General features: G+C 36.8%; 1 protein-coding gene across 11 annotated transcripts in view; it reads right to left on the bottom strand.

The window, feature by feature from the left end:
* Positions 1–1,443: 1,443 nt before the first annotated feature.
* Positions 1,444–19,538, bottom strand: part of ETV1 (ETS variant transcription factor 1) — a 96,289-nt gene continuing 78,194 nt past the window's right edge. For 10 of the 11 annotated variants that reach the window (XM_030857164.2, XM_030857166.3, XM_030857165.3 and 7 more), the window contains 4 exons: positions 19,433–19,501; positions 15,779–15,948; positions 10,048–10,149; positions 2,446–5,188 (listed from right to left, as the gene is read on the bottom strand). In XM_030857164.2, the coding sequence (XP_030713024.1) occupies positions 4,967–5,188; positions 10,048–10,149; positions 15,779–15,948; positions 19,433–19,501 (563 nt within the window). In that variant the 3' untranslated portion in view covers positions 2,446–4,966. Of the gene's footprint in view, positions 5,189–10,047; positions 10,150–15,778; positions 15,949–19,432; positions 19,502–19,538 lie in introns of all 11 variants that reach the window. The other variant, XM_060304677.1, reaches the window with a different exon arrangement.

Here is a 19,538-nt window from a genome sequence, read left to right on the forward strand (position 1 = left end):
GGGAGTCACTGAAATAATTTAGATAGTTCCTTTCCCAAAATTTCTTCCTGAAATAGCTGCTGAACAGATTAAGTGAAACCATGCATGTATTGAAAGAGATTAGAACACAGTACTAGAAAAATATTTATCAGGTGTCCTGGGACCTACATTACCAGAAAAAGAATAACACGTGGGAAGTGACAGGAGGGCAAAACACTACTCAAGTACACTGGTCATAAATTAAGTGATTAAAATGATTCAAAGCAAGTCAACATCTTAGATGATATTTATCAGTTTTACATGTGCCACCTCCCAGAGTGATCACAATAGTGCAATATTTTCAGCTTCTGGGCTTTTATTTTAGATTTAAATTTTGAGCATATTTATTTGCTATGATCACAGAAACTTCATGGAATGTTTTCTCAAACCGTAAGTATAATTTTAATATATCCAAGTGAATTAAAAATTTCTTCTCCATAGAAACATAATTTTAGGATGGAACTAAGTAAGAATATTGGAGTCTATATGCAAAAAGAAAAAGAAAAAAAACAACCCTATCTTACATATGCGTTTATAAACCACAGCTATTCTATGAATACTTTTAATGGAACGTTCTAAAATCGTCAATATTTTTCAGTAAAGGCATCCACTACTCTGATCAAATTCTCCTCTTCTTAAACCACATCTTTCCATAAAATTTTTTTTAATAAATAAATCTTTCTAAAGAAGTCTCATATATTAAAAAAAGAAGAAAAAAAAAAGCTAAGTCTTAAAAGTATGTACTAGTTGAGTTCTGAGTAAATTGAGCCGAATTCTTCAGTATCATGTCCGACACGGATATCTTATGGAAACTTGGCTTTGATGTAATTCATCTCACAATTGCTCAATATGTTCATTTGCCTTCAACTTCCTTCTATTATTTTTACCCATCTTTATTTTTTTCTTACAATTCTATTTTTCCCCTTCCCCATATCAAACTGCAACTGGAAAATAGCTCACTCATTTCTTATTTTCAAATTTCAGTTTTTCTCTTTTGAGATACCAAGTAAGAAACATTCAAATGGTCTTCCCCTCTGTAATGTTTTGTCATTATACGCTCTGAAAATGCTACCTGATAGAACATTCATTTTAGAAGCACCTATGATCTGGCCAAATGCTAAGACATCTGGTAATAGATTTCTTTCCTTGTCATATAAACATAAGTTGACTCATATTTTAAAATTGCTCTTTTGAGTAACAAACATATTCTACATATCATTCTTTCTTAAACAGTAATAACTTGTAGATGTTAAGGCTGTAGAGTAACAACCCGTACTAGCATCAAAAGAAATTTATATTAAAAAAAATAATCTGACTTGGATAACATAATTAACTATGCTATAACTCTGTAATTATCACACTATATTTTTCTCTCATTACATAATTTTTACATGTGGGGGAATTAAATAATCTAAAAGCTCTATGTGATTATCAGATGCTTTAATGGAGTAGGTGAACTTTAACATAGAATGCTTTCATTACCTTTTATGCAGAGTAGAGTGAGACCATCTCAATGGTAAACAAAAATGTTCTTCAGTAATTTCTCACCCTAGATCCATCAATAAGAACATTTTTGTCCACAGGTAAGTCAATCAGTATTTTTAATACACAGTGTCTTCATCTGTGTGGTAAGCTGAATAAGAGCCACCCCTTTTCCTCCATAACCCCTTACCTGTGTGTCCTGATCCCTGTGAATGATAACTTACCGGGCAAAAGGGACGTCAAAGATGTGATTAAGTTAAAGATCTTGAGATGGGGAGATTATCCTGCGTTATCTGGGTAGACCCTAAATGTAATCACAGATATCCTTGTAAGAGATAGGCCGAGGAAGATTTGACTACAGTAGAGGAAAAAGAGATGTGACCACAGAAGCAGAGATTGGAGTAAGGAAGCCAGGAGCCAGGAGCCAGAAATGACAACGGCTTCTAAAAGTAGAAGTAAGGATGGGCTTCCTCCAGAAGGAACCAGCCCTACAGACACCTTGATTTTATCCCCTTTAGACTCATTTTGGACTTCTGATCTCTAGAACTAAAAGAGGATAAATTTGTGCTGCTTTAAGTTATTAAACTTGTGGTAATTTGTTATAAAATCTACAGGAAACTGATAAAAATCTATAAAAAGGAGTTTCAATTAAGTGACCCCCAAGAACTTTCTATAATTCGAGAAAACTGCTCTGCACTGTCAGCTGTGTGAATTTTTATTTTTAAGCATTTTTATAGGCATAACTTAAAGAAAATCATCTTTCATTAGTTATTGCAGAGGTGACATTCTTTGTTGTAATTAGTCTGTTGGGTATTAACATCAAAAGGCAGCAAACATGAGGGGAGATAATTCTTTTATTTTCCTTTACCAAGTTGAAGGAAAATGTTATGTTGTTGATTTCTATGTTTGAATAGCCAATTCAATTAGAAATTCAAAACACAAGAATCTTGCAGAAATCAGCTGCCAGATTTATTAATCTATCTGAAAATAAAAATACAACCAAACAAAAAGTAGAATAAGAACAGAACCAAAAAAAAAAAAAATTAGATACATTTCCCAAGAGTTTATAATGTAATGTCTTGAACCCTTCTGTATGAGAAATATACTTAATGTTGGCCAATTACTTACTTCATTCAGTGAGTTAGTACCGTAAACAGCAAAATATATCATTTGTCCTTAAATATTATATAATCAATACCAATTCTTCCTTGATTCCTTAAAATAACTCATAGCCCAATTTTCTCACTGTCAAACTAGAAGTTTTAAAAGAATAAAAGAAAAAGAGAAAAAAAAGAATACTCAATATAATTTTCACTTAGATCATATTTTAAGGACCCACTTTCAATTTCTCCTTCAATTTCTCCAAATGTGTCAATTCTCTTTCCAGTAAAACTTTAGCTGAATATTTTAAAATCTGTTTTTATTCTACATGCTGTAAATGGCCACATGAGCAAAGTGGGGGGCAAAAGTTCTGATTTTTAAGGCATATTTATTAGCCCATAATGGGCCTAATGCTATATAATGTAAATGTAGAACAAGCCTTGAAATCACAGGTTACATAGATGTGTTGAAATTAGAATTTTTTTTGTAGGATTAAATGTGAGTAGTATTGATTATGGTATGTGGGTTTCCCAATAACTGTTCAATTTAAAGACATGAGTTGTGATCCATGTCATGTTGGAAAATGGGTAGCCAGGAGATCATCTTTCAACAATTTTTCCCGTGTTCATCATGAAAAGCTTTTATAAGTCGATTTTGGCTTTGTGTTTAGGACTTTTTTAAAATTTTGCTACTGACTCTTTAAAAATTTTTGTTCCTCTGGGATATTGATGGAGTGAACAAAATTCGTGTTTCTTGCTTGAATCATTTTAGCAAGCTCTTCAGAGATACTGTAACACCATTTACTTATGGTTTTGTTATACCCTGCTTTCAGTATTTTCTCCAAATGCAAAACAAAACAAAAACCTTTGAAACTTTAAATCTTTAAATCTTCTTTCAAACAATCCAATCACATTTACACGAGTGTCCAAAACAAGATGATGGATAGTACCAGCGCCAGCACTATGTCATACAGCAACTTCCTCATATTCTTTGACAGTTTGTAAATAATTTTCCGTTTCACCAAAAGTTACAAAATTTTCCACAGTTTCCCTTAGCAAGCTGAAGCTTACTCTTCATTTTGTCAATGTGCATAAAAGCTGCTTATAGCATAGCATGGCATAAGCTATTTTTTAAGCAATAAATGGTTCGAGTCATCTATTTTGTCCTGAAATGCTATCTGTAGTTAACTGCATTGCTTATAAATGGTCATAGTAAATTCAGCATGAAAGAGAATATTACAGAAAAGACAGCAGCAGAAGCATTAGCATTATCTAATATTTATATATGTTTCAACATAACACAGCAGTAAAAGGTTTAAATGCATATCAATGGGTACCATGTCTAAAAATTACTATAGTACCTATTTAGTGTATTGGATATTTTTCTTAAGGAGTGCTTGCTGTATCTAGAACAGCATATTATGTGATTTAGTACAGTTAATTCTTATTGATTAAATAATGTTTTTATGTACTGAAGGAAGCGAAAGGAGACAGATATTTTTTGCTTCATTGTGATCCCAGATTTACCATTTAAATGAAGATCTCAAAGGACCATGAAAAATATCATTATTTAACTGAAATGAGCTTCAAAATACTTTAACAACAGTATGATTTGTATCTAAAGAGCAAGGTGGCACCGGATACGTATACTGCTACTGGCCTGTGACTCAGTTTGGAGCCAGAGTCCAAAATTGTGCCCCTCATTTACAGTCATGGTGATTACTCAACTTCAGAGAGAATTACCCATTTTATGGTTATCCTCTAAGAGTCATATATAAAGCAAAACGAAACAAAAAGCAGCAAATGCAATCTCTAGATACCTTTTTACAAGAGGTGCAAAAACAGTCATTTCTAACAATTAAACTGCCTTTTACAGTAGTTTTTTTTTTGTACACCTTGCAGAGACTCAGAAATGATAGGGGAAAATGCCCAAGGCAAATAGTCTCCAAGTGGATATTTACACAATGTGAATTAACTGGGTACTATAGACACCCAGAGGACATGAACATTTTCTAGGTTGTTATGAAATCAAATCAACATGATAGAGCTTCATCATACTTAAAACCTGTAGGACCCCATCCCAAGCCTAAGTAAAAAGTAATCCCCCAATCCCCCCCTCCCATTCACCCATTACCTTCCTGTTACACAGAATAAATGTTTAGATTACTCCCACCCACCCTCAAATAAAGTGCACAGTCCATGGCAGACCATAGAATAATGCAACAGGAAAAGCCCCTTTTTGTGTATTATTATTTAAAAATAAAATACAAACAACAAAAATCAGACAAAGATTGAAGAGAATTCAGAGATTCTCTGCATCTCGCAAAAGAGGAGAGGCGCGAGGAGGCCCTTGACTGTCACTTGTGTTAATACACGTAGCCTTCGTTATAGGGGTGAGGGTTGCAGCAGCCCCCTTCTGGCATATAGGCCATGCTCTCGTCAAAGTGGGACAGAGGCACCGTGTCCTCTTCGTTGATATGACGCTCCATGTCTGTCTTCAGCAGTGGGCGCTGATTATCTGGAAAGGCCATGGAGAAGAGGGCTTCTGGATCACATACAAACTTGTAGACGTATCTCTCTCCAGCCACCTAAGGGAAACACGGAAGAGAAATCCCATCCTTATGTGCAGTGCCGGATGGTAACTGGACTTAGTGTGGTGAGCATTTCGCAAGAGATACAAATATCCAATCGCTGCGTTGTACACCTGAAACTAATGTGAGGTTGTTATGTCAACTACATCTCAGCTTAAAAAAACCCAACAACTCATCTTCACCATCCCAGATTGGAAGGGCAGAGAAAGAAATAAACAAAAACATGATTTAATACTCCAGAAAGGATGAATAACAAAAGAAGAAGCAATGAACTATTAACAGATAGAAAAAAAAAAAAATCCTCACTTTGTGTGATAAACTACGGTTCAATCGAGGGAAATGCAAAATGTTGACCTTGAGTAATAATTACATTCATTCCAGATATAGCTAGAAAGCTTAGCAGTTTGCTTGTTTTCATGTAAGTGTAAACTTACATTGCTATTTGGGGGAAAAAAAAATCAATGATTTCATGCAGGCATCTTCACATTACAATGTTTTCCCCTCTGTTTGAAAAGGTAGTATCTATAGTACTTATAAAATAAACAGGCCTTTAAAGTGTAGTGTCTCCCTCTTAACATTATATTTCTGAAACTGTAGAAAAACTAAACTTCCAAATCTTGGAAGAAAAATGTATTGTGTTCCTAATAAGACTAGACTAGTGATTCACTGATTCGCAGGGTGAACTGTTCTTTTTTTCTTTTTTTTTTCTTTTGCACTGTATATTCTCACCCGAAGAAAAAGATGCATAGCCTTATTTAAACGAAAGATGGATCGAGATGTACCCAGCATTATCCTGGGTACATCACTTTTAAAAGTCAAAGCAAGATGCCTTAGACAGAAGGTAAGGATGTATATAAAGTGTCAAATTGAAGTAAGACGGTGTAAAAAAGTGAAAGGAATTTAAAATACACGATGCATAGGGAGGAAATGAAAAAAAGGAATGTGACAGCTGCCTGAAATAAAGGAGAAGTGGCGTAATTTGTAGGAAATAACATGTCCCAAACTTAAATTTTGAAGAGTAATGCTTCTCTAGGAAATTATAAACAATTGAGTGGAACAAATACAGCCCTGCCCCCGCTGCCATTAATAGACAATGCTGAGCTTCTCAAAAACCCACGGGGGGGTTGGGCAGGGCGGGAGTGGATGAATACAGTTCTTTGTATTAAGTTTGGCAGTAACTTTTTGTGTGTATGTAGAGTTCAGTAATTTTAGAAAGGTGCAAATTACTCAACTCCTCTGCTACTTGCTGTGTGACGTGGGGGTATGGTGAGTTCATAGTTTATAAACTATCTGTGCATGTTTGGGAAGAAAAAAAAAATTACCAAAGAGCACTGCTGTTCTGGACTCAGATTTAGAATGTTTTCTGCCCTGGATTTTTTTTACCCTGTAAGAGGAATCAATTTAGAGAATTCAAATACTCTGAATATCCTTAGGCTTGAAAACAGCCAAGACTTAGTTTTTATGAATTTGGACATGTTTCTTAAACTGCCCCCAGTTCCCCTTTTTTTTTGTGAAATGGAGTCAGGAATGGCTTCTTGGAAAGCCTGTTGCAAGACTAAGATGGAAGTCTCTAGCACAGGGCATGGCAAACAGAGGAGTCTGGCATAAATTTATTCACTTTAGTCCTTTATAAAAAGGAAATTAAGTTCGTAAAGGTGAAATGGTGGAACTGCCATAAAAGTAAAAATAGACCATATCAGAAACAAAGCTTAACTATACTAAATCCTTGTTTCCCGTGTTTCTTTGTTCAAAGCACTTTGAGAATAAAAATAAAATAAATGGCCTGCATACCTCAGAGCATTTAATAACCTGCTTTGTTTTGTCTGCAGCCGCTGAGAAGGAGGCATTTGCTTTAGGACACTGGAAGTTTTTTTGTACAACCTGTTGCTATTGGTTATAATTAGAAATGATTCAATAAATCACTGTGGGGAATTAAAATGTATAATATGCCATCAAGATTATAAAACCTCTTAAGGACTCTGCCTTGACTCACTGTTTTATTTTCCTTACAGTAAACATATTTAGGGCTACTACCATAATTACTGGACTATGTTAAATGCCACAAAGTTTAGAACAAGGGCTGATAACCAACCAAGGGACAGAACGTCTTCTGTTATTCAGTTATAATATGGAAAATGCTATACATTCAGTATACACAAACTGCAATGCTTAGATAGATAAAACATGAATTTTGAAAGACTAGCTATTTAAATTATGTGTTAACTTTTAAAGTTTCAGAAGTGATACAGGGATATTGGAAGAAAATTTTAAATTACAGATTAAGCCAAAAGAAATAATAATCTGATTATATCAACCAGAAATAACCAATGCTTAAATGTTTGTATATGCTTTTCCCATCATTTCTAAATTTTGAAACTCATACATGTACTGTCTATAAGGTATAATGATCATTACTTCATTTCTTATTTCTTTCATAACTACTAAAATAATCAGGGTTTCTTTGATGTTTAGATCCACTTGGGTTTTATTTTATCCTCTAATCTTTCCGTTTTATTTTCTTTTACATACACCACATACACACAGAGTTTTAAGTTCATGAACAAGCGTGGTCAGATAAACACTTTCCCCATACATTAAAATATATAATTCTACATCAGAGTTTTCTTTTTTTAAAGGACTGCATCATTTTCCTCTGAATGACTATACTAGAACTTACTTAACCATTATGTTAACAGGTAAAGATAAGATGGCAGGACATTCTAAAAAGAGTGAAGCAATGAGAGTCACAGGTGTGTCAGAAAGTGGCAAGTAGAACGGCTCAACACGTGGAAGGAAGAATAAGTATATGTACGTCTGTAAAAATTGTCCAAAGTCTTGATTGTTGTGCTAGTTATAAGCAGACTTCAACTTTTGCATTTTCCACCTTTAAACGACCTGGTTTTCCTTATATCATATGCAATACCCCAAAAGGCCTGTGATGTACAACATTTTGCTCTCCTATATTAGCTGACAAATAAATAGTTGCTAATAGTTTCCTTTGGCAATTACAGCCTAATAGAAAAAACGTGAGGAGCCACAACATTTTTTCTTTGTTTTTTCAACATCTATGCTGTCATTTGACTATTTGATAGCATCTTGCCTTATTAATTTATTAAAGTAAGAGGTAAATAAATAGGATATGTGATAACTGTATAAATAAATAGGAACATGGAAGTGGTGGGATCAGTAATAAGCATAAGTTTGAACCCCTTTGAGAATATTTAAGACCAGACATGTCATCCTGAAGATACCCCCTCAAATACTGTGTCTAAAACCTGAGGTATGATTGGACATTTTACGATACTTTTTAGCTCTCTGTGACTGCTCCATTTAGTAAGGGACTTACTGGTCAAGACACACAAGCTAGATATGCCTTGGATTCAGGGTGTGAGATGCATTCACAGCTACCATTTGTTGAAGACTTTTGCGCCAGGTACAATGCAAGTGTCTCAAGCACATAATTTCATTTAATAATCACAGCAGCTTCACGAGGTAAGAATACCACTGCTTAGTAGCAGAAGAATCTGTTCAAAAAAGGTGATCTAATGAGAAGGTAGCATGCAAACCAAAGTCATGACTGCCTTTTGTGTAACACTGCCCAGGGGACCTGCAGAGCACCTACTGTGCCAGCCCACTTGATGTGCCCAATTAGGAAGATGGTGATGAAAACGAAAAGAATGGGATGTATGTGAAAGGGGTTGGCTGCAAATGGGAGTGGTGGATGAGAGGAAGGGAGGAATTAAAAAGGACTCCAGGGTTGAGATGGAGAAGACAGAGCAGATAGTAACTGGTTTTACATTTTGAAGGAGAGATTCAGGGAAATAGGAAGCAATTAAGAATCTAATTCAGCCTTATCTTTTAAGGATCTTTCAAGTTCTAACTTCCAGGCTGGCCAGCTCCAGAGCACAGATTCCCTTTGGTCTAGAAAACTCAATGATGCTGTTTCCCTGTCTTCTAGTAAGTTTCATGGATCAACTGGTCTAGTTTTTCTTGGCAGAACCATGGTGACATAAAACTATGCCACAATCTCTGATATACGTCTGTGTCCCCCCAAATGAACAAAGGATGCATAATAAAACTATAATGTAATATTCACGATGAATAAATCCTAAACGTTGTTCACAGTCAAGACTATTAGATCGAATATGCATGCAAGGCTGAAGGATGTAACAATAACAAATACCCAAATGTTTTATCTTTATTTATTCATTTATTCATTACCTTCTTCAAAAATTTTATATTTTGTTCTAGGTGTAATTCATTTGTTTTATCTCACACCTTTTAAAAAAGCTACCTGGAAATATTAAGAGACACTCATTTGAAATAAAATAAATTTAACTTCATTATACCAATGAAATAAGATCAAATACTTATTTTTAATCAACGGTTTAAGATGTTAAGCTGTCAAGTAATGAAATCAGCCACGAAAAAATGTTTTTCAGAATGAGAACAAGCAGTGTTCTGAATGTTTTAAGAACCAGAACAAGAGGGAAAAGGTAACAATTCAGTTAGTATTCAAAATTATATACTTGTGGAGAATGTAGCAAAATATCAATGACTTCTGGGGATATATGCTTGCCATATTCGTACGAAAACAACATTTTTTCTACCAAACACAGGAAAGTGGGGACTTCCAGAAAGTCTACTACTTTGTATATGATATTATTACACATTTGTCTATAATGCCCATGCATTTATAAACAGAAAGGCTTGTAATAGCAAAACAAACAGCTAAGCATATGTTAAAGTGGGCGAAAACCTTGCTTCAGCAGTGTAATGATATGTGGCTTTAAAGTATGACATGCAGATGAATGTGCAACATTTCAATGAATTTTAATGCTGTATTAGCTGCTCACCTTTTGCATGATTCCTTTCTCATAATAATAGCGGAGTGAACGGCTAAGTTTATCATAGTTCATGGCTGGCCTGTTTTTCTGAATGCCCCAACGCCGGGCCACCTGCCACCAAAACAAAATTACATTGTAGTGTTAAGTAAAAACTTATCAACATATCTCATAAAAATTAGTTAATTCATTAATTACTTCCAAACGCTCTAAAACACATTCAAATCAAAAACATAAGTAAAGACACAAAAGCTATCGTGATCTGCATATCCTGCGTCCTGGTTTGCTTTTTAAACCAGGCCTTCAGTGATCACCCTGGAGCCGAGGCATGCTTCGCATTCTGAGGTTCCCTGTTTTTTCCTTCTTATTTTTTCTTTTCAGATAAAATCTATAGATCAAGAGTGGCTTCGTGATCTCTTTGTAAAGGTGTTTTTGAGGTTATGATAAACCAAAGGAAAATAGATATCCTGCATGACGCTGAATAAAAGAGTGAACAAGTGGCACAGTGTGTACAGCAGAGGAAACAGTATACCATTTAGTAAGCTGAACTGCAAATAATTTTTATTGCCTGAAGCAGCATCAGGATAAAATTGTAGCCAATACTACACTGGGGAATTAAGCGTTCATTTAAACAGTAATCAGATGCTAAAAATACGAAGGTCACCGTGTATATGAGTCCACAGACAAAAATCTCTAAAGCAGAATATCTACTTTTGTTGTTTAGTGAACAATCTCCGAGCTTCAACAGAGCTTCAGCAAAACCTCCTTCCTCAACATATCTGCATCCCCTACCTCACCACTACCCTGGCTACATGCAGCATTATCCAGAACAGGGTGGCCTGCTTCTATGACCCCAGCTAAAGTCACTTTCGCATTAATTTCCACTTGTGCTTCATCTGAGCAGAAATTGCAGCTGCCATGCATACCTAGGTAACCCTGAGACACCATTTTTAAATAGGGTTAGAGTTTTCCTTCATGTTCACAGAATTCCAAGTTGTTGCTACGTGTAATATACTAAAACAGAATGCTTTGCAAAGAGATCATTCTGTCTCTCTCTACTTCATTAGCAATAACCTTTCTCCAGAGTTTTTTTTTTCTCTTTTAAAAACACTGATCCTTGCTATTTTCTCTCTCACTAATTTCTACTTCCTGAATGGAGATACAATGTAATTTAGTCACATATATCAGTATAATTTTTTAAGAGCAGAGAGATGTAACGTCACAGGGACGTGACTATATATCAAAACGGAGTCACTGTGACAGGTACATCTTAAAGTTCCAAAGATAAACTTCGTTTTAATGTAAATGTTCTAAGCAATAGCAAAATGGGCTGATGGCAATAAGAAGTGAAAGCAATAATTTCTAAATAAAATGTCTTTTAAAAAGCTAACAATGGACATCAGTGAATCTTTAATAGACATGACAACTGAACAGCCTGCGAACCTGGAGGGGATGTGAAAATAAATTATTAGTATCTCCTGAAATTGAACAACAATTTCTGAACACTTATGCATTTGTAAATGATACTTTTCTAGAGGCTCACCAGGAGGCACCTAGAAAGTAAAATACCTACAACAAACTTCAAGACAACACAGTGGAAGTCTTTGGGGAGAGAAAGATGTTTTTTTAATACCATAAGCAGAGTTTGACTTTTATGATGCCAGTTAATTCTCAGCACCATGGGTATCAGTAGACATTTTAAAACAATCAGATTTATTCTTCTTTTTTCTTTTTTTTGCGGTACGCGCGCCTCTCACTGTTGTGGTCTCTCCCGTTGCAGAGCACAGGCTCTGGACGTGCAGGCTCAGCGGCCATGGCTCAGGGGCCCAACCGCTCCACAGCATGTGGGATCCTCCTGGACCGGGGCATGAACCCGTGTCCTCTGCATCGGCAGGCGGACTCCCAACCACTGCGCCAACAGGGAAGCCCCCAAATTTATTCTTAGAGCTGTTTCAATATCACATTCATTATAAAGTTGAGGGAAATGGATACTCATATGCCTGAGAGATGCAGACAAGTTGTGCAAGATGAAGGAATAAGATACAGAAATCTGTTGTACAGCACTGTTCCTATAATGATACTGGATTGAACGCATAAAAATTTGATAAGAAGATAGATCCCATGTTGTGTTCCTATCATGATAAAAATTTTTTAAAAGATTGCAACTTAAAATGAACAGATAACATAAATAATTTCCAGGATAGGTTAGACCATCCAACAACTAAGAAAGTCCACTCAGCCCTCACATATGACCCCATCAATCACCACTATATCCGGCGCCACTAAAAGCCAAGGTACCAAATGTAAAACAGATAGCTAGTGGGAAGCAGCTGCATAGCACAGGGAGATCAGCTCGGTGCTTTGTGACCACCTAGAGGGGTGGGATAGGGAGGGTGGGAGGGAGACGCAAGAGGGAGGAGATATGGGGATATATGTATACATATGGCTGATTCACTTTGTCATAAGCAGAAACTGACACACCATTGTAAAACAATTATACTACAATAAAGATGTTAAAAAAAAAGCGCCAAGGTACCATTTTCAACATGGAGTGGGTACGATGATGGCAATACTTCCAGTAAATTCCTTTTAATACTCTTTCAAAAGAAAACTTTGGATGTTAATGAGGAGAGTGAAAAGATCTCTATAGCACTCTAGCATTTATCCTTATCACCAAATGAATTAAACAGGAAAATGCAATCGTTCAATTATTATTCAATTTATTTTTAAAATCACGCTTGAATATGCAACAGTAAACCTAGAAACCACAATCAGGGCCTGGCTATCAGACTTCTCGATAACTCTTCCAGCTCAACAAGCTTGCATATTAGCAGAAGACTTCTACTCTGCCTCCTACAGATGCTTCACTATGTCAATAACTGTTCCCTGGAACAATTCCCCAGAACCCATGATTAATTAAAAAATAACATGTCATTATCTCGAATATCTCAAAAAGAGATGTTAAAGATTACGTGCTTGCTAAAAGTTATCCAAACACACTGAGCATATAATCAGCCACAAGACTGCAGTCTCACTCAGTATCATTTGAAACTGCAAGAGGAAATACAAAAAGCGGAACTCATGAGTAATTCCAACAAGGATGGCTTCAGAGCCACCTTTCATGAGCTGTGCTGTCACAGACCCTCAATTAACTGCTGTGTAGTTGAAAGAAGAGGGTGACCGTGGGCCACAGAGACTAAAGAAATTTCGCAAACATTTTCCAAAGAAGAAATTTAAACATAAGCAGCACAGTCATTGCCTGATGGAAGCAATTGTAGCAGTGAGCAATGCAGCAATCAGAAATGGAATGTTTCATTTTGAACAAAGGGCCTTAGGAGACATTGAGCGCTTATTGCACAATTGCCAGGGAGTTAGGCTGACTCTGAATTCCCCTGTCCTTTTTTACTTTCTGAGTCTGATACAGAAAAGGTGTCTAAATGTTGGTTTGTTGTATGGAACAGAAATAATTGTATTCCTTCCCGGCATTTAAAAAAAAAAAAAATCACAGAAATTCACAATTTGATGTAACTTAATGGTCCCCTGGTCAAGTCTCCTATTCTACTTGTTCAAACATGATCAGCTTAAAAATCAACAATTGCTATATAAAGAACTTAATCACGTGTGCCTAAGTATTTTTACACTTCTGAGTGGATCAATAATCACAGACATAATTCAGTCATTTCCCCCATCTTAACAGATAGATGGCAAAAATAAAAATTCTGTTTCTGCTCACTTATTTTAACCACAGATGGACGGAAGTAATTGATATAAATCCCTGTTGAATGTCCTCAGTTCTAGCATGAAGCAACTCTTGCAGAGATTATTAACATCTTTCACGAGGTGAAGAGCACACATTCCCATCATGTTAAAGGGCTTTCAAATTACTTTACGTTAAGTGTTTCTAGTCTCAATTTTTAGTGCTTCACATTTTTGTGGGTTTTTCACTTATATCATTTAAGTACACCTACATAAAAAATGAATTTCTTTTGACAGCCAAATTAAGTTTTAGATGCAGTACAAAATTCAAACACCCAAACATTTAGCCTATACTCAATTGAATTTCTGATTTAACTTGGGCCCTCAAATGCTACCAGGGTATTGATGTAACCCGGAGTACACTTAATTGTACTAACCATCTCCTCTGATTTCATACTTTATTTAATACATACTCGAATCGGATAATCTCTTAAATCTTAATAAGTAATGTCACCTTGTCTTCTGGAAATCAAATTAGGACACGTTATCTGATTATGATTAAATACATGGTCTCATAGAGCAGAAAATGCAAGATGTATAGGCCCATTGGCCTAGTCTAGGTTGTAGATGTCTAGTCTACGTGAAACTAATCACTTTGAATTAAAAAATAGCTGGATATCTCTCTCTGAATTTTTCGACTTTTCTGAGGTGTTTAGATCCTATAGCCAATATGATCAGTCATAGGCATGTTAGCTAAAAGTCTTCCATTGCTTTCTCAGCTAATGTAAACTGAAGTCAATTTTAACAGCAGCAGAAAAAGCATCTTTGATAAGACACAAACATTTCATATAAAAGTCACCTTTCTTTTGAGATCCAAAATGCTATTCGGTAGGTTATGTTGTAATAATAATAGTAGGCTTGGGACTTCCCCGGTGGTCCAGTGGTAAGGAATCTGCCTGCCAATGAAGGGGACACGGGTTTGATCCCTGGTTGGGGAACTAAGATCCCACATGCCGTGGGGCAGCTAAGCCCGTGTGCCACAACTATTGAGCTCACGCACCTCAACGAGAAAGAGAAATCCTGCATGCCACAACTAGAGAGAAACCCGAGCACGGCAACGAAGAGACCGCCCCGTAATGAAAAGATCCTGCATGACTCAGATCCCATGGGCCGCAACCAAAAAAAGAAAAAAAAAAAAAAAAAAAATAGTAGGCTTAAGCCTAAAGTTAGTCCTGGGCAGAATAAAAATTGAACTGAGAGGTTTTTCAGGAAAACACTCCATTGGTATGTGCATGGGGGAGGGTTTGAGGAAGTAAGACAGCTGAACAGAATGAAAGGTGTTCCATTTACTGTATTCTCTCTATCCAGAGCCTTCTTAGGTATGGTGACATTTTAAACTTTATTCCTACCTTCCAAAGGAACGTACACAGCCCAGCTGATTCAAAACAGATGTCACCAATAATCAAAGGGAAACAATGGTTGTACAGGTCTGTGTCTCCTAAGAAACACTTAAGGAGTAAGAATTTCCCACTGTGGCCCTTGTGTGCCTTTACTGCCCACAGCTACGTCTCCCCTACACCCTCTTACACATGACTTTGTTCTCTAAATGTTCCTCTCTAACCCTCTTGACAAAAATCAAGACTGTCCAAATAATAACTGCTAATTCTCAAGAACAATTCCTCCATACCCAAAACTAGTTGAACTTTGATAGACATCTCTCTTCCTCAAAGACCATCAAACGTGCCCAACTTAGATGCACCTTTAAAGACTTCCCAAGCCCTGCTCTCTTGAATAAAGGATTATGCTAACAATCCGGTTGATTTCCTTCAATTCCTGTAGGACGGTATGCAACTGGAAAAAGCCTGCAACATATTCATGTCTTATTTTAAATACATTCCTGCTTTTTTTTTTTTGGCCCACCTTTTAATTCACAATGTTTCCCTATAGTTTTAAAATTAAAAAATACTTCTTTGGCATATTAATCAAGTCTATGTTTCCTTATATTAGAACACATCTGATCTTCCTAACTAGAATCTACTAAACTCACCTCTTCAGGCTCAATCAATTTAAATTCCATGCCTCTCCCAGTCCAGGCAATGAAATGGGAATTGGAAGGGTCGTCCAGAAGTGCTACCAAAAACTGCCAGAGCTGAAGTGATCCCCGCCGCTGGTACGTGGGTCCTTCCCGATACATTCCTGGCTCTTGCTTTATATCTCCTAAATTAAAAACATTTTAAGTTTCTATGATTAGCCATGATATTTACATAAAATTTATATTAAATCAATCACTGAAATGGTTACACCACAACCAACTTAAGGGTTTCTATGAAATATACTGTTACCATTAAATAGGGATTTAAAATAGGTAAAAAGGTGAATATAACCCAGGAATCTACAAACTTACACGCAACTGTATATATAGAGGTCACTATAAACGCACAAAGGCCAGAATAAATCCATGGAGGTCATTTACTTATAAAAATGCTGTATAACTTTTTTTTCTTTAGATACTATTTTAAAAACTGTAGTATCCGATCATACTTCTTGCCTTCATTGTTAATGCTATTACTTACTGTTCTAAGTAACAATGCAGAGGGAGTAATCAATTTTAAGCTCTGTGCATTTTATTTGCGCAAATTAAATTCTGCAATTTGTAAATACCTCATTGACCTGCACATGACAAACTAGTGAAAATTTTAATGCAAATACTTCAAAGCAAAGTTAATAGCATCTTAGACTCTGTGAGTTAAGCAAAAACTAGGACAATGTCATGGGTAATTCAGGGCATACTGGATTACCGGTATACCATCTTTCTTCCACCTTCACTGGCACTCTGCTTTCTCAACTGGCAGCAAATGAAAATTCTCTCATTTTTCCTTGTCTCTTGTTTGTATTGCACTTATTTGAGTTTAGCTTGCTATTCTTTTTCTAAAAGTCCAATTTTATAATGTTTATACACACACAAAAAAGAATACACCAGAGTTTTCTGTTATCTATATTTTTAAACAAGAAAGGTTTGTTTGTGCTACATTTATTTGTTATTCATACAAAGTGTAAAAGACTATTAAATAGATTACAGCAGCAAAGGTGTTAGTTTCCAATTCTTTGGAATATCTGGCCAGATATTTTGATTTTACCAAAAAACAAACAAACCAAAAAAGAAAAACACAACTCAGTTTCATGACTACTGATTATTTACTTCTATCTCCAGCAAATTGTCTCAAAAATATGTGGAATTAGTCACATTGGGGATTGAATGTCTAGGGCCCTACAAGCATATCACTATTAATGCATGAATTTCTCTCCTGCACTAAAGAAACAATTCAGACAGAATATATTCGAGCCGATCTTCTGACATTAAGTGTGAATTATAAACCAGACCAAATCACGAGCTTTTTAAAAGTTTCCTTTGGTCAAGAGACAGAAATACACCTCTTAAAATAATTACAGAAAGAACACTTAAAAAACCTAAACCAGGGCTTCCCTGGTGGCGCAGTGGTTGAGAGTCCGCCTGCCGATGCAGGGGACACGGGTTCATCCCCGGTCCGGGGGATCCCACATGCCGCAGAGCGGCTGGGCCCGTGAGCCATGGCCGCTGAGCCTGTACGTCCGGAGCCTGTGCCTGTGCTCCGCGACGGGAGAGGCCACAACAGTGAGAGGCCCGCGTACCGCAAAAGAAAAACCTAAACCAAAATAAAATTATTCACTCAACAGCTGCTAAAAATCATTGTGTTGTTTTGGTCTAAGCTATAAAATATAGAAGTGTCTTCATACTGATTTCAATGACAGGTTTATTTATCTCCGTTTTTCCTTCTGAGATTTAGAAATTTTCATGGGGGCAACTGAGCAATTATGCAGACAGAGTGAAACACTGTCAGATTCAGATTTTCTAACCTTTAGATTGCTTCTGCCTATAAATGTGACTGACCATACTGGCCTTGTACAATGAAAAAATAACCCTTCGTTCTTTCTTCTTGGTCTCTATTCCTTATAAAATGTAAGCCCAATACTATCTTCCCAAAAATATTTTCTTAGTATAAAATTGAGGAGTATTTCAAACCCAAAGGGAAAATATAATCAAGACAGTTAGCTTCCCCAAACATGTAAGTGACTTAGACTTTGCCCTGTTAGATTATATCATAATCCTGTCTACAGTTTTGAGCTATTTTCCTTCCTTACGTGCCCATACTAATTATCGCGATTTCTTAAAATGTTAAGCTCACTAAGCATGAAATAAACTGATGAAGGTCATGCCAAAAAGTAGACTTTATGCTGTATCTCAAGAGAAAAAGCTGGACTTTAAGGATGTCGATGCTCTGCGAATGATGCCAAAGAAAATAACACAGATCACACCTCTGAAACTCAAAGGTTAAAAGTAACATCTAGTATAGAGTAAGGCTGAAAAAGTGATCCCTATTGGAGTTTAACCCTGTGACCTTGGCATGAATTTAGCGATGTAAAGGGAGGCTAAGGAAACAGATCTTCCCAAGACTTATATCACCCCTTCTGCAGCGTCTACGTGTAGCGAAAGCCTGGGGAACACAGTAGACTTCAAGCAACTAATTAGAAACTGCGAAGCAATCTGCACATACACTTTGCTGTTTAAATAATGACAATTAAAAACTCCTGAGAGCTACCAGGCCATTACAGCCATGATCCCTAAAGTTTGTGCAATCAGCTAATCAGAGGGCCCCTGCTTGTTTCCTGTTAAACAATCAAAGCAGGAAATATGTAGACCGCTCTGAAGAACCACTAAGTCAATCAACTGTTCACTTTTTACCCAAGCCTCTGTGTAGACGCTGACTGCTGCCACCTTTGTCAAGAAAAGAAGATTCTAACTTGACACCCCTTTCTAACGTGTGTGTGTGGGGTGATATTTTCATTTTCATTGCCACAGCAAGTGATATTAAAAGAGTGATGCAGGGCTTCCCTGGTGGCGCAGTGGTTGAGAGTCCACCTGCCGATGCAGGGGACACGGGTTCGGGCCCCGGTCCGGAAAGATCCCACATGCCGCGGAGCGGCTGGGCCCGTGAGCCATGGCCGCTGAGCCTGCGTGTCCGGAGCCTGTGCTCCGCAACGGGAGAGGCCACAACAGTGAGAGGCCCGCGTACGGCAAAAACAAACAAACAAAAAAAAAGTGATGCTTTCTTAACTCCATCTGAAGCAATTACAAAGTAATGTCACATTAGTAATGAACATCTTCCCAGGGGAAAAACAAAAAAGGAGGACTCACAATCACTAACTAAATGGGCAGCTGTATTGTTCCTGTGTTCCATAATGCATGTTTTCGTGAACAATAAAAGGCAAGAGCCTGCATTAGTCATCCATGCATCCACGGTAGCACGCTTTCTCCTCTGCTTTGTTAATTACGGGATCAGCTCTCAGTAAATCTCAAGCAACAAGCTGCATGTCCTCAGCCGGGCAATGGAAAGGGCCCCCTTATTCTACATAAAGCCCAGCAAGAATGACACTCTGTCTAACTCTAAAAATGGGATCTCTCATAGGACAAAGGAAAAAGCTTCTTAATGGGCAAAGGAAAGGGAATTTATAAGAGGCAAAGTTTAGCGAGACTTGAGTGCATCGTAAGTGACGGGCATAAAGATCGTTAAGTAGCGATGTTGACTGCTTTCAGGAGAGGCGAAGGTGATCTCTCCTCGTCCTCTTACAGAAATCAAAACTTGATACACAATGAAAAACCTACCATCGAATTTCTCTGGGACAACACAGGTGTCATCATAAAACTGCCTGGGGCCCTTTTCAAACATGCAGCCTGTGGGGGGAAATGAAATACATTTACTCATGACAGA

Source organism: Globicephala melas, chromosome 9, assembly GCF_963455315.2.
Source record: "Globicephala melas chromosome 9, mGloMel1.2, whole genome shotgun sequence".
Taxonomy (NCBI): Eukaryota; Metazoa; Chordata; class Mammalia; order Artiodactyla; family Delphinidae; genus Globicephala; species Globicephala melas.